The sequence below is a fragment of the Ovis canadensis genome, chromosome 13 (assembly GCF_042477335.2).
Source record: "Ovis canadensis isolate MfBH-ARS-UI-01 breed Bighorn chromosome 13, ARS-UI_OviCan_v2, whole genome shotgun sequence".
Lineage (NCBI taxonomy): Eukaryota > Metazoa > Chordata > Mammalia > Artiodactyla > Bovidae > Ovis > Ovis canadensis.
In genome coordinates, this window is record NC_091257.1 from 61624094 (window position 1) to 61638403 (window position 14310).

Below are 14310 nucleotides of genomic sequence, written 5' to 3' on the forward strand. Positions count from 1 at the left end.
TGGTAGGTAGGCTACAGTCCATGGGTCACAGAGCCAGACATGACTTAGCGACTGAACAACAGCCTTATTTAAAGGATGTTTTATGAAACTCCAATTTCTAAGTTTTACATGGAAAATACAACATAAACCTGAGAAAGATGAATGATAACTCCAGCAGTACATATATTATAGTAACAAAGGAAAACATAATGAACTGTGAAGTGATACCATATTGTGAGACATGGGCCCAGGCTCTGGAAGGACATGAAGGCCCGGCTGATGGGTTTACCCTCAATCCTGAGAGCCGTGAACAGCCTCCTCCATGCTGCAAGGATGAGGTTATGCAGTCTCACCACCCTCTTGAGTGGGAAGTCAGTCTGGCTGCGGGTGCAGAGGACTGAGATCCGGAGCTGTGAGCGGCTGTGTAGGCGATGCAGGGAGAGCTGATAGCATCTGGGATTTGGTGACGGTGGCAGGGGTGAAAGAGAAGTGCACGGATGCCTAAGAGGTTGGGCTTAAGAGTTTCCTCAGGGTTTCTGATAGCTCCGTTATCTGCTATCTTCCATCTGGCTCCCCCGGCGCCATCACGCTCTTGGCTTGCCCTGCCGCCTGCCTGCTGAGCTTGGAATTCTTCCTGTGCAGCTGGAGCAGGAGCTGCGCCTGAAAGCCTGGTGTATCCCTCACAAGTTTGCCCTTGTGATAGATGCCACACAAGTATGTGCTGGGTCTTTAAACTGTGTTTTCTTCCCTACTCTGTGCTTTCTGAGACATTTCACTTTCTGTGTATTCGATCTTTTCAACTACGGTGGAAGGTAATAGGTGTTATTTACCGATATTTTGTTACTGAGAAAGATGAGACCCAGAGAAATTAGTTGATGTGCGGACCCCCCAGTTTATGTTTAAGGTGAGGAGAGGTCCCTGGTCTGCCTGCTTCTCCTCCCCTGGACAGGTGGGTTCTTGCCAGGACAACAGAATCTATGCGGAAAAGATGATAGACGCTGCCTTCAGCAGCTAGGCGCGAGGGAGAAGGCTGTCAAGGGTGCTCCCTAAGCCTTATAAAGCCATTGGCTTAGGAGAGAGGCATTCTGAAGGTTCCTGACAGCCATAAAATTCCAAACATGGAAATGATTGCTTTGTTAAATAAAGCATTCGTTCCAGCATTAAATAATAAAATAAACTCCTGACACCAAGAATGGAAACCGTCCCTGTTAGGCTGATCTGTTTCCCTGATGCTGACCCAGCCATGTGGTGGCTCACATACTACCCTCCTGGGGGCGCTGCTGGCTCTGCAGGTTTCCCCGTTCTGAACAGAGGCCCGCAGGGCTCCACAGATTCCCCTGAGTCTGACTGTGCCAGAATGAAGCCAGGACGGAAGAAGAAAGGAGGTGCAGTGTCGTTTCCCTCCTTGCATTTCCTGGGCCAGTTTTTCCTTCATTTTCCTAATACTCAGGGTTTGCCTGAAAACTCTTGACTACAGTATAAATAGGAAAAAGACTGGGAAGGAGAATGATTTCTGAGTCAGTGAGATTCCACCACATGTTGGGGGCTTCACTTGACTTGCATTTTCAGTTGAGACTTTTGACTTGACTGTAAATCTCTCTTTTCTTTGTTACAGAACACATATGAGAACTTTAATTTCTACTTGTTGAAATTCTCAATTTTATGGAACTCCTTTGTCCAGGAATAGTAATATAAATAACTTTTGATAAAGTATTAATAGAAACTGTCTCAAAAAACTACTTTTATTTTCTCTTCACTGAGGTTACAGATGATTTCTGCATTTACTTTTCTGTCCTATATCTTATTTCTGAAATGAAAGAGTTAAATGGGTATCTTGAGTATCAAAACATAGAAAATAGCTCTTTAGGATTTTGTATGGAAAATTCTCAAGCAAGGCATCTTGCAGCCTGTGTCCTTCAACATCAGCAGCTAAATGCTCCTTTTCAAGGAGCAAAATGTTGTAGATGCTGCGTGTGGAAGTGATCTGCACGTTTCCTTGATACAGTGTTCTTTTAACTTCCAGGTTGAAAGAATACTAATGAACCTGCCATAAACCATGAAACAGTCTTTGTAGATTGATAGGTTTTAACAACGTCTTGCTTAGAAATGTGGTGTGGAGCACGGTTCCTCTTGTAGTGTTTCTGCCTTGAGTTTGCAAGTTTCACCCTGAAGAGTGTGTGCTCATTACAGATCGAGAGGGAGGAGAAGAGGGGAGGAATAGCCAACTAATCCTTTAGCTTAAGTGGACGTAAAGTGTAGAGAAACATTTTGTGTTTCCATGGTGACATCATGGCCTTGATTGTAGGTAGGTCAACCTCAGGCAGAAACCAAGGAGCTGCTCTAGGTGGGTTTAGTTGTGTGTAAAGCTGGCCAGCATCAGTCTTTCCTAGAACCTTCTTTAACCCATCTTGCTTCCTTCTCTCAGCCATCTAGGCTTCCAATTTCTCTCTTCCATCTCTAGCCACCTACCTATCTTACTGTATTTTCCCAAGATCCTCATTGTTTGAACACAAGATCCCTCTGTGTATATAAACTTGTAGTAACTTTGACATAAATAATCTGATGGACCTCTGTCTACCAGATGCTGAAGTAGCCCCAGAGTTAAAAAATAACTGAACTTTGTGTGTGAAAAAGGAAATGCAGTGAGGACGTGTCAGCTCTGATGCCAGGGTCCGGGCACCTGAGGAACCTGCCCTTGTTGCAGACGCTAGATCCATTGTGTGACAGTGAGCCAGGCCGGTGTCTCACACACTTGAATGATGGAGTAATCCTCGATTTCCCTGCCTTTCTCGATGTGGCCACTAAACAGTTAAGTAATCACCAGCCATTTGCCCTGATTTTGAATGCAGTGTCTATCCAGTCACGATTTGAAGTCCCTCTGTATGTTGGTGTCTTCAGCTCATTTGTGACTAACTCCATCAACACATAGTCCTGGTCTGTAGAACAGTGGGGTCACACTTGGTTCTTTAGGACACTGACCCATGAAGGTGTCACAGCGTGGCTTGGAAGGTAAGCCACTTGTATGTGTTACCAAAAAAAAAAAACCCACACAAAAACACTGTGAGCAGCCATCCGAAGCCTCATGAGACTTGTGCAGAATTCCGTGTGGCCTGGGGTATTAGTGAGACAGGGCAGGGATGGGGGCATGGAAACAGGCAGTGGGGTGTGAGGGTTCCTAGTCAGGTGGAGAACTGGGCAGGACATCAGGTAGTGCTTGAGTGAAAACTCCAGGTGTGGTTTCTGTGGGAAAGTTTTGGAGTTAGACAAAGGTTCTTTTCTTTTTCGATTTGAGGCCCTGGGCGAGAAACAAATACAGTTTGCACCTTGACTGCTTACCTGTAAAATCAGTGGTTATAAGGATTAAAAGAGATTACTTAGGACATGTAGGAGGGGGCTCAGTAGTTTATACTTCTGGCTTTGCAGGCTGCACAATGTGTGTTGTGGTGCTTACCAGGGAGCATGACTGTGTGCCGGTAAAATTTTATTTCCAAAAACAACTCACAGGCTGGATTTGTAGTTAGCCAACCTGTGATTTAGACAAAATTCATGGCTTGTGGAAGTCATTCAGTAAATAGTGTTTCCCTTTCCCTCTGCTTGGTTTGGAGAGATGATAGCACCCTGGAATTCCCAAGTCGTGTCTGCAGGTTCTTTGAGCTGACTGCTTCATGCCAGCACGTAGTAATGGAGCTAAAATAGAACACCTGTGTGGAAGTCCTGACTCCGCCTCCCACCTAGCTTTCTGAGTCTGTGGGATTAGGAACCTGTGTGGAGGCCTCTGTGAGGCCAACCTTAACATCTCCCCTTTAAAGAAGAGCTGTGGCTTCATGCCGAAAAGTACCTGTTTTGCTTTGGGCCAAGATCTTTAGCAGCTGGAGCTTTCCAGAGTGAGGGTGAAGAGTCAGTGTCCTCTAAGGTGACTTCTAAGGTTGGCTTCAAGGGAGGGGACCTCTGCCCCTCTCCTCCCTCCCACCCACCATGTACTTAAACATTCATCTGGGGAATTTTTAGAACTTGAGCTGAACTTTGAATCTTTCTCCTAGCTTGTTTAAGTGGCTGAGGATCAAGTATGTGTCTGCCTTTACTAGTGGGATTTTTCTCTTTCCTACAGATCCTTTTTGTGTAGCCTTTTTTCTTCCACCAAGAGAAGATCCTTTAACATTTTTTTTAGGGTAGGTTCAGTATTGATGAACTCTTTTGAGTTTTTGCTTCTCTGAGAAGTTGTTTTTTTTTTTTAATATTTTATTCGATTCTGAATGATAATCTTGCTGGGTAGAATATTGTAGGTTGCAAGAGTTTTTACCTTTCAGCACTTGATATGTATCATACTACTCCCTTCTGGCCTGCAGAGTTTCTGCTGAAAAATCAGCTGATAGCCTTATGGGGGTTCCCTTGAATGTGACTCCTTGTTTTCCTCTTGCTGCTTTTGGAATCCTCTTTATCTGTAACTTTTGCCCTTTTGATTATGACATGTCTTGGTGTGGGTCTCTGAGTTCATCTCATTTGGGATGGAACCCTTCATTTTTCGTCTTCCTGTATATATTTCCTTTTTCAGTTTTGGGAAGTTTCCAGCCATAATTTCATCAGATACATATTTTACCCTCTTCTCTGTCTCTTCTTCTGGAACCTCTATAGTATGGTGGTTAATATGCTTGATGTTGTCCCAGAGGCCATTTAAACTGTTCTCATTTTTAAATTTGCCTTTCTTTTTGCTATTCTTATAATGTGTGATTTCCATTGTTCTGTCTTCCAGATCATTACATGTTCCTCTGTATCACCTAATCTGCTTTTCTTTCCTTCTATTGTGTTTTTCATTTCACTTACTGTATTCTTCAGTTCTGACTGATTCTTTAAAAAAAAAATTTTTTTTTTCTAGTTCCTTGTTAAAATTCTCACTGTGTTCATGTGTTTCTTTCCCAAGTTTAGTTAGGATTCTTATTGCTAATGCTTTGAATTCTTTATTTGTTAAACTGTTTATTTTTGCTTCATTACTTGTGAGCACAAGTGCTGTCTTCCCAGGGTGTGCTGGCAGCTCTGGCCTTGGTAGCAGGAGGGGCTGGAGGTGGAAGGGTGAGGCCTGGAGCCTCATGTAAGCTGGCCTTCCCCCCTGCTCCCCTCTGCTTGGTGACTCCACCACCCTGTGGAGTGGGCAGGGTCCCAGGCTCCTGGAGCAGAAGCCCTGAGGGTTAAGTCTGAGCCCACTCTGTTCCCTTTAAGTGTATGTTTCCCCCATCCCGGCACCGGGCCCCTCACCCAGCAATGCTGAATCAAGAGGTGCCTGTGTGGGCTCTCAGCAGCGTTGAGGGTTTCAGCCCCAGACAGAGGTTGGGCTGACTTACCACCTGTGTAAGCACCAGCAGTGGGGCCACTACCCTGCTCAGTCACTGCTTCGGGTCTGCGCCGCTCTGAGTCTCACAGCCAGACCCTTTCCCCATTGAGAAGCAGGCGGGACTGGGCTCAGGCTGTGAAAAATGGGCAGTGGCTAGAGCAACCTTCATGGCTAGACCAGCCATGCTTGGGATCAAGCCAGCTGTGCTGCTCACCATGGAGCCCAGGCTTCCCACAGCCCTCCTGCTAGTCCGCAGGCCCTCCAACCAGCCAGGGTGCTCGTCAGACCCCAGGACCAGCGCACCGATCTGTGGCTGGACTGTCTGCTCCTCAGGGCAGAGCTCCGTCCCTGTGACCTTCCCGTTCCACGCAGCTGTGCCCTGGTATACAGGTCCTGACCTGATCACTTCTTTTGCCTTCCTACCCTGTTCCATGTGGATTGATCTTACAGCCTCAGTTCTACTGCAGTCTTTTTGCCAGTCTCTGGTTAGTTTTCAGTGAGAATTGCTCCACGTGGAGATATGTTTTAGAATTTTCATGGTGGGAGGTGAGCTCTGCATCTTCCTACTCTGCTGTCTTGATCTCCTCCTCACAACTGAGCTGAACTTTGGGTGAAGAACAAGCCAGAAGGGGCTAGTTCACCAGACTAGGACTCGATGGCAGGACTGTGCAGAGCACCTGTGAGATTGACTGGGAAGGGAGGGACTGAGGGAAACACCAGGTAAAGAATAGGTACCTGCCATGCTCAGGTGACCTTCTGGCAGGCTGGTATGTGATTTTCCCACCAACACACCTTCACGCAAGTGCTCTGTCCCCTGCCACGTGCTTAACATATTCCTCTGGGCATTCCCTCTGCGGGAGGGAGCGAGCTGGTTTTGAATTTATAAAATGCTGAGCAGCAGCACAGTTAGCACAGAAACTAGCATTCTTATAGGTTTATTGTCTTCAAAGAATGGTCAGTTTGTTTTAGCATCAAAAATGCTCAATAGTCAATGGGGGATATTTCTTCCTATATCTGTATTGTTTACAGCTCTGTATACATAGACTAGTCATGAGTTCTGTGGGCTGGAGTGGACTGCTGGGAACAGTGGTGGCCCAGGCGGTTCTTGGCCCAGGGTGCCTCTGGATTGATTGGACGTAGCAAGCCTCACCACCAGGAAAAGCAGGCTTAGCAACTTGTGTGTGACTCACAACAACTTTTCATTTGTTTGCTGTATTTTTGTTAAAACTTTAATATTTAGCTGATTTAGGAATAATGGTTTGGTCAGAATATTAGGGGAAAAATTAAGAGTTTCAGAAAAATTCAGTGGCACAAATCAGCATTTGGGGTATGTCCGAGATTGCAATTGGGAAAGGCTGTTGCATGTCATAAAGGTTATCTGTCCCAGGTACTTGGCAACCTAGCAATGAACGATCCTTGAATCTCTGGCTTTAGCAATTTAATTCCTGTTTTAATTGTAAACATCTTATTCATATATTTTGGATTCCATAGGTCATATGTCCTCCTTGTTTTTATCTACCTTTTTTTGACTTTAGACACTTATTTTCAGAACTGCCCCAGTGTATAGTCCTTGGAACTGACATGTCTGATCAGTAAAAAAAAAAAAAAATCTCCTTAACGAAGGAAGATGCTCATTATTGGTGGTTTTGGCCAGCTCTCACTGGGGTAGACACCTGCAGAATCCGTTGTTGATTAAGTTAGTGAGCGCTGTGTAGATCAGGGAGGTTTCCTGCCCTGCAGATGTGAATAAGATTGCAATACTCTTAATTCTGGACTCCATCAGAGCCAAAACCTTGTGAGAAGGGGCTGGAGACCAGTGTGTGCATGTGCTGTAAAGGGTTTATGTAACTTAAATGAATGTTTGCAAGCAGAAGAAAAGTCAAGGTGAATGATGTAAAGTGCTTTCTTTTTAAATTATAAGGAAACAGAAGACACCTACATGCGTGACTGTGTCTTCTTAGTTGAGTGCTCAGCTCTACCAGTGAAAGCATTCTGAACTTCCCTTTCCTTCTCTTACAGGTGACATCACACAGAAAGGATATGAAAAGAAGAGATCAAAATTGATTGGAGCCTACCTGCCCCAGCCTCCGAGTATGTAAACCTTGCTGAGTAGCACAAGGTGTCCAGTTTTAAGAGTTAACTGCAACTCCTGAGAGAACAGCTGAACACCAGTCCTCCCCCAGTCCCCAGACTGCATGCGGATCAGGCCCTTGAGGTGGCACCAACCCCACACAACTCCTTGTGTGACTGCAGTATATTTTGTGAATTCAGAAGACACATAGAAATTTTCTGTGAAGGTGCCAGATAATTGTAATAGGTATTCATCCACAGAGAAAAATAATATGTTTGATTACTTTAAAATATTCTAATCATAAAAAACTATAAGAACGTTTATGGTTTAAACATGAATTTTGGCTTAGTTAAAATTATTGATAATAGTTTCAGTTACTCAACAGTTTTTGTTAACTTCATTGGTGTGGGTTGGGGGAAGCAAATTGAGAAAATGATGTAACATCCTGCCTGGGATTTTGAAATCGTAAAGGTTGGTTAGTTGTTTTTTGAAACATGATTGTCTGCATTATGAATTCTCAACCAAGTACAAGTTCTGTTTAATTCTGTGGTTTTCACACATGCAAGTACATAGGATTCTACACTTGAGCTGGTTCTGTACATTTCAGGGAAAGGAGGGAGACCCTGGGCTGCAGGTGTTAACACCTCTGTTCTGAGGGCAACCTTGAGAATTTTCTGGGCATCAGGAAGGGCTTAATGCTAACACAAGTCCTCCAGGAGGTAGGATAGCAGCAGAAATGGACTCTGCAGTGTTCACTGTTGGCGCAGATGTAAAGCCATGCTGAGATGTTCTAGCTAGAAGAGCTTCAGCTCCACATGTGCAGGCCTTTTGGCTCCCTGGGCTGTGACATGGCCTCCAGTGTTGGGGGCGAGGGGGTATGTCCTCATCTGGAGCTCACCTTCTAGGACATTTGTGTTGAGTATGCTGCTTTTTTAGCCTTGTTTGATTTTGTGTGGTTTCTTTCTTTCCTTGGAGCTTAAGAAAGTTAATGTAACGATTGGCTGGCTGTGCAGGGCTGCCTTAGCTGGCGACCTGGGTTTTCTTGCTGTCTGGTCTGTAAAAGGAAGGAGCTATGTGCTGTGGATGGAAGAGCAGTGTGTTGTCTGGCTGACCCCGTGTGTGAGAGCTTTAGAGAACACACGGGGGCAGACAACTAGGTGTGGTCTCCCCGCTTTCCTTCTCATCCTCCAGCAGAACTGCTGGGATGACTTTCTATCTGCAGGTGGCCCTTCGTGGTTTTGGAGGAAGGCTGGTGGGGAGGCGGTAGGTCCTTGTGTTGCTAGATTTTATTTTCTGTGCCTTACCAAACAAAAGTGAAACAGAAGCAGTTCTGTGTATTCCTAGGAGACGGCTCTGGGAGATGGAGCCTCTACAGTCCCAGGACGAGGCTGACCCGCATTGCTGGGCGCTGAGGGTGGCCCTGTGTGACGTGGTCCCCTTGGTGTTTTTTGTGCTGTTCTGCATGGGGTCGGCAGCTCTGCTCGGCGCTGTAACAAATTTAAAAAAAACTAAAGTTTGAATTAATTAGTTTTTTTTCAACTTGTTACAGCAGCGAATGGAGCTGCCGTGGTCCGGTGTAGACTGCAGCACAGTGAAGGAGCCCCGAGAAGAATGCTGCAGGCTGGCAACATCGGGGTGTGTGACATCCGAGACGCCGCGGTCAGAGAGCGGGCGGCCAGCACCGCAGGAAACCGGCCACTGTTTTACTTTCGTTTCGGTGAGCGCACTTAACTGAGAGAGATCCCACGGCAGGGCACGTTTGCAGTGGACTGTCTGCCTGATGCCATTCTAAACAGAAGTGTAGGGCTCAGCCTTGGGGGAACCTAGGAGGTCATGTTTCTCAGCCCCGTCCTCCATTTCAGCTCATTCAACTTACCGAGGCTTCAGAGCTCCTCAGGCACAGAGCTTGTCACAGGCCCTGGGCCCTGATTATCCTGCTGATTCAGGGCCCAGGTCTGAGTGTTTTTTATTAAAATATAATACTCAGTTTTTGCAACCATATTTTCGCAGCTGGAGCACCACTTAAAAAACACTTAGGAAAGAAGAATCCATGACGGATCATACAGTTTTTTCTTAAAATTGTTGATCTTCACTGACCTTTGTCTCATAGTCAGAGACTTGGGTGAGGATGAGCTCTAGTGTACCCTGGCCCTTGAGATCTGTTTCAGGAAGTGGGGTCCATAGCTCCATTATATTCCTATCTCCAGAGGGTAGTTACAGTTTTGAAATTGAAAAATTGAACTGGTTCATCACAGAGTGATGATTCTATTCAGAGGTCAAAATTATTTTTAAGTGAACAATATTTTGAATATAGGAAGCTCAGAAAGATGAGTTCAGTGCACCTTTTAGTACAATAAGGAATAAGCATAAACTCAAATAAAAGACATTGAGAATCATGTATAGATAATAAGCTGTGTGCCACAGTTGATCCCCAGGATCTTAGACGAGAACACACAGCCTGGTCTCCCCTCTGTGCCTCTGCTGTCTTCTCCAGGCCAGCTTGCTAACAGGCATGAGTCATGTCCTTGTGAGCAAAAGTGGAGCATTGATGGGCAGGTGGCAGACTTGGGCCTTAGCTGCTAGGCCCCATCACAGTTTCTGTTTGCCTCCCGCTCCTATGGACGCATGAGGCTGAGAGCGCTGCTGGGGAATGCTGGTCCGTGGGCCTCCTGCCCTACCATCCCCAGCCGGGAAGGAGAAGGCAGGTTCACGGGGCATGCTGGGGTCAGGAAGCTGGATGCCCAGATAGTTGTGCAATTCTTATGCTGATTTGTATGCTGAGAAGTTGCCCTGGGTGAACAGTCACTCTCTGTACACAACTGCCTTTGGGGAGCAGTAAGGAGAGTGCGCGGCTCTGCATCAGAGGGTTCTTTCTTGACTAGGTCAGCCTTAGAAATGACACTTTTGGTGTAGGATCTTCATGAGAAACATTTTGTTTTCCTTTTCAGTTACCCTTATCCTGCTTTGCACTTTTCTAAAGGGAGTTTGTGTTTTGATGAACTTTACCTTTTTTCCTTTTTTTATGTTATTTTTATTTATCAGAGAAAAAGACTTCTCTAGAAAGTACTCTAAAGATATTTCAAAGATCTTTGGGATCTGCGGGATATTTCAAAGGTCCCAAATATGGGGAATTTGTTTGGGACACATGATTGTGGATTAGGATGGCTTACGCAGCTTTGAGCAAGAGATGCACCCTGGGTCTAAGCTCCTGTGCGTTACCCCATCCCAGGGAAGAGTGCTGGGGAAGCAGGTTTTCCCTGGTTTTCTTCCCAGAAGTGAGTGACCGGGGAACCCAGTCAAAGGTATATTGACTTCAGGGAGCATGGTGTTGAGTGCTCACCTAAAACTAGATGAGGGAAAGGGTCCAGAGCTGGAAAGAAAAAAAAATTACGTGTTTAATCAAGTAATGGGTCAGAATATATTAAAAGTCATCATCAAAGAGAAAATATTATTCAGGAGAAATTATTTGGTACTAATGCTCTTGGAGTTTTTCAGCTATGTATTCTTTTGTTAGTCTCTGAACCTGCTAAAATTTGTAAAATTAGAAGACAGAATCCACTCTCTACAACTCTGTTCAGGGATATCTAATAACATGGTGTCAGCGTCTATAAGTGAGTCTTCACTGCTTTCATGGCAAGGTCATGGTGACGTGAAGTAGTACAATTCCATCATTACCGCGAAGAATGAAATCTTCCTTAACCAGATGTAGTCCCTCTGTTGTCATGATGTGTGTATTGGCTGGGTATTACTTTCTCCATGATTGGCATCCAGTGTTTCTGAGCAGCGGATGACTTAATGTGAATCCAGTCTTCTCCAGGCCCAGCTTGCCTTTCCTCCAGCAGCAGGTAGCTTGTGCTTTGTTAGAGGGACTTACTGTGAATGCATTGTTGTGAAAACCTTGGTGAGTTTGGCTGCAGGGATCAGAGGGCAGGTCTGTTTCCCTCCTGGTCTCTGAGATTCTGCCTTGGGGTCCACGTGGACAGCCTCCTCAGAGAGGAACCTCTCTAGGTTAGGGTGAGGGTGAGTTTATCGTCCGTCCTTGCTCCACTGGAGAAGGATGGCCCCACTGGGAGTGCAGACTTGTCTGCACCAGAAGGGCTTCACACATAGCTGCCTGGCCTCCCTCCAGCTCCCCAGCCTGCATCCCATGTCACACTGTCAGCACATGCTGTGTCCTCTGCCTGTACCTGCGCACCTCTTAAAGCTCAGTGTAAGTGTCACTTCAACAAGGACTCCTTCCCTGCTCCCTGGGGTTAGGACAGGCCATTGTGTTTCATATGCTACAGGAAGTGCAGCTTCCTGGCACTGTGTGCCTGATTGGTTCTGCTGCTTCGTGTTCACAACTGCACTGCCCCGGTGTCAGATCTGTTTTCACACCTGCTGCGCTGCTCTGGTACCTGGTGCACCATTGGTCTGTTTTTATCCTGCTGGAGAGTCCTGTCCCCCGAGTGCAGCCTTACCTCCCTGGGCACAGCAGTGAACTGCCCCTCTGACCTGCTTTGTAGGGACCCAGGGCTGATCCTGGGGGCCTTCCTGGGCCATGCCACCTGTTCATGATGGATGAGATGTAGCGTGCAAGGTTAAATAACAGGAGAAATATGAATAGTTAAATCGGGATGGCGTGTGACTTAGCATGAATTCTTTCCAGACTGAGTTGCTCCAGGAAAGGAACTTTCATCACTAGAGGTAATGACTTGTATCCTAGGTAAGCTGTGGTCATGATCTTGATACACAACTTGGTGCCCTAAGTTGTCTAAAGCATATTCTTATTTTATCACACACAGCTGCTGACTGGACGGATGGATGGATGGTTTTCTTGTTCTTTTTGATGCCTTTGAACCAGTCAGGGTCCTCCCCCAGACACCAGTAGTTACTGAGGAACAACCGATCCTCCATGGAAGGGAGGGCAGGGGACAGTTGAGAGTGGAGTTATCCCCTGGACCAGGCTCATATGGATTTTTTATGGACAGTCTATAAAGAAAATGAAACTTGAAGCCACGGTCTTGAAGACATACTCTTGTTGCCTCCAAAGTTGCCTCACTGCTGAGTGAAGCCAAGTGCTAGGATGTGGGGATGAGACACAAGCTCAGCACAGTGAGTAGGGGCTCTCATGAACCCTTATGGGTCCAGGTCGTCTACACTCTTCCAGTCATGAAAGTGAAAGTCACTTAGTTGTGTCCAACTCTCTGTGACCCCATGTACTATACAGTCCATGGAATTCTCCAGGCCAGAATACTGGAGTGGGTAGCCTTTCCCTTCTCCAGGGGATCTTCCCAACCCAGGGATCGAACCCAGGTTGCCCACATTGCAAGAGAATTCTTTACCAGCTGAGCCACAAGAGAAGCCCAAGAATACTGCAGTGGGTAGCCTATCCCTTCTCCAGTGGATCTTCCTGACCCAGGAATTGAACTGGGGTCTCCTGCGTTGCAGGTGGATTCTTTACCAACTGAGCTATCAGGGAAGCACCTTTCAGGCATGAGTCCCTGTGCAAATTAAACATGAGTAGGAAAATGGTTAGCAAATTTATACTGATTTATGGCAGGGCTTTATGCTGGTCGAGGGTAAAGTAGACTCAATGGTGACAACAATGTAAAAATTAGGCCCGATGGTTGGGGAGATGTTTCTGTGGTGATGGTGAAGCTTCTGTCTGTTTTGTGCTGTTCTGACTTGAGTCAGTATGAAATGAAAGGAGTAAATTTCTTGCCTGTACTATAGTTGTGCTGTTTATTTTCTGGCAAAGTCCTTGATTGCACTTGTTTTAGAAATAAATTCCAGTATTCTTGGGCTTTGCTGGTGGCTCAGCTGGTAAAGTATCCGCCTGCAATGTGGGAGACCTGGGTTCAATCCCTGGGTTGGGAAGATCCCCTGGAGAAGGGAAAGGCTATCTACTCCAGTATTCTGGCCTGGAGAATTCCATGGACTGTATGTACAGTCCATGGGATCGTGAGTCAGACACAACTGAGCAACTTTCACTTCACTCTGTTGTGGGAAGCAAAGTATAATTATGTGCTAGAAGAGAATGGGAGGATTCAAAACTTGCCAGTGTACAAATATGGAAAGATCCTTGGCAATTTTACCAACTATCTAGTGCATATTTTCACTTAAGTGAGAGCCCTTGGCGTGCCCAGTGAGGTCGCAGGACACTGAGATCCATGAACGCTGCAGGTGGGGAGCGGAGAGCCTTGAGTCACTATGAGGGTCCTGGGAGTAACAGTCACTCTTTATTACCGTGTCCATGTCTGCACCCCAACACGTGTGGGAACCGAGGTTCAGAGGTTCAGTGATTTGTCTGCAGTTGAAATAAGACCAGAATTTGGAGCAAGATCTTTGTTTTGTTTTACATGTCCTTCATGAAAAACTGTTGTAAACCAAGGTGTTATTTTAGTGTTTTTCTCTTACTATCTGAATTTAGAAATACTGACTTTTTCTAGAACATTTAATATTCTGAGCAACTATATGGTGTCTATACTGCAGGTTTTCTGGCCTGTAGTGCACCGTTGTGTCATGGTGAATGGACCAGCCCCTGTACGCCTTATTCTTAGGTTGTTCTTAGGATTACTGTGATTTCTAGTGTCTGGTTTTCCATAGTGTTAATAAGAGGACTGCATTTGTTTAACAATCTGGAATTGGTGGATTGTTAGGTGCCAGAACTGTGCTGTTAAGGTTTTCTTTGAGGAGCCTTTTAAAATTAAGTATAGTTGTTTTACATTATTAAGTTAGTTTCAGGGAACCTTTCTTAAACGTATGTTGAAAGTAACTGACATTCTAATTTTTTAAAAAAGCTTATTTCTCTGCTTTCTAACCCTTGAGCTCAAACAAAGTTTTCAGCTCTGCGGAGGAAAAAGCATGTGGAGGAGTGAGTGGTGATAAGCCGGTCAAGAACTTGGGAACAGCAACTGTTTCTCTGTGACAGGAACTTGGAGGCAGGAGTGGG

The 14310-nt window shown here is 45.6% G+C and overlaps 1 protein-coding gene across 7 annotated transcripts in view; it reads left to right on the plus strand.

Moving 5' to 3' along the window:
- DIP2C (disco interacting protein 2 homolog C) overlaps positions 1-14310 on the plus strand; it is a 308047-nt gene that overhangs the window by 154579 nt on the left and 139158 nt on the right. For 4 of the 7 annotated variants that reach the window (XR_011248191.1, XM_069547940.1, XM_069547941.1 and 1 more), the window contains exons 2-3: positions 7325-7396; positions 8926-9093. Coding sequence is in view for 5 of the 7 variants with exons in the window: in XM_069547940.1 (XP_069404041.1) it covers positions 7325-7396; positions 8926-9093 (240 nt within the window). In the remaining 2 variants the exon portion in view is untranslated. The remainder of the gene's footprint in view (positions 1-7324; positions 7397-8925; positions 9094-14310) is intronic. The other 3 variants (XR_011248192.1, XM_069547942.1, XM_069547943.1) reach the window with 1 other exon arrangement.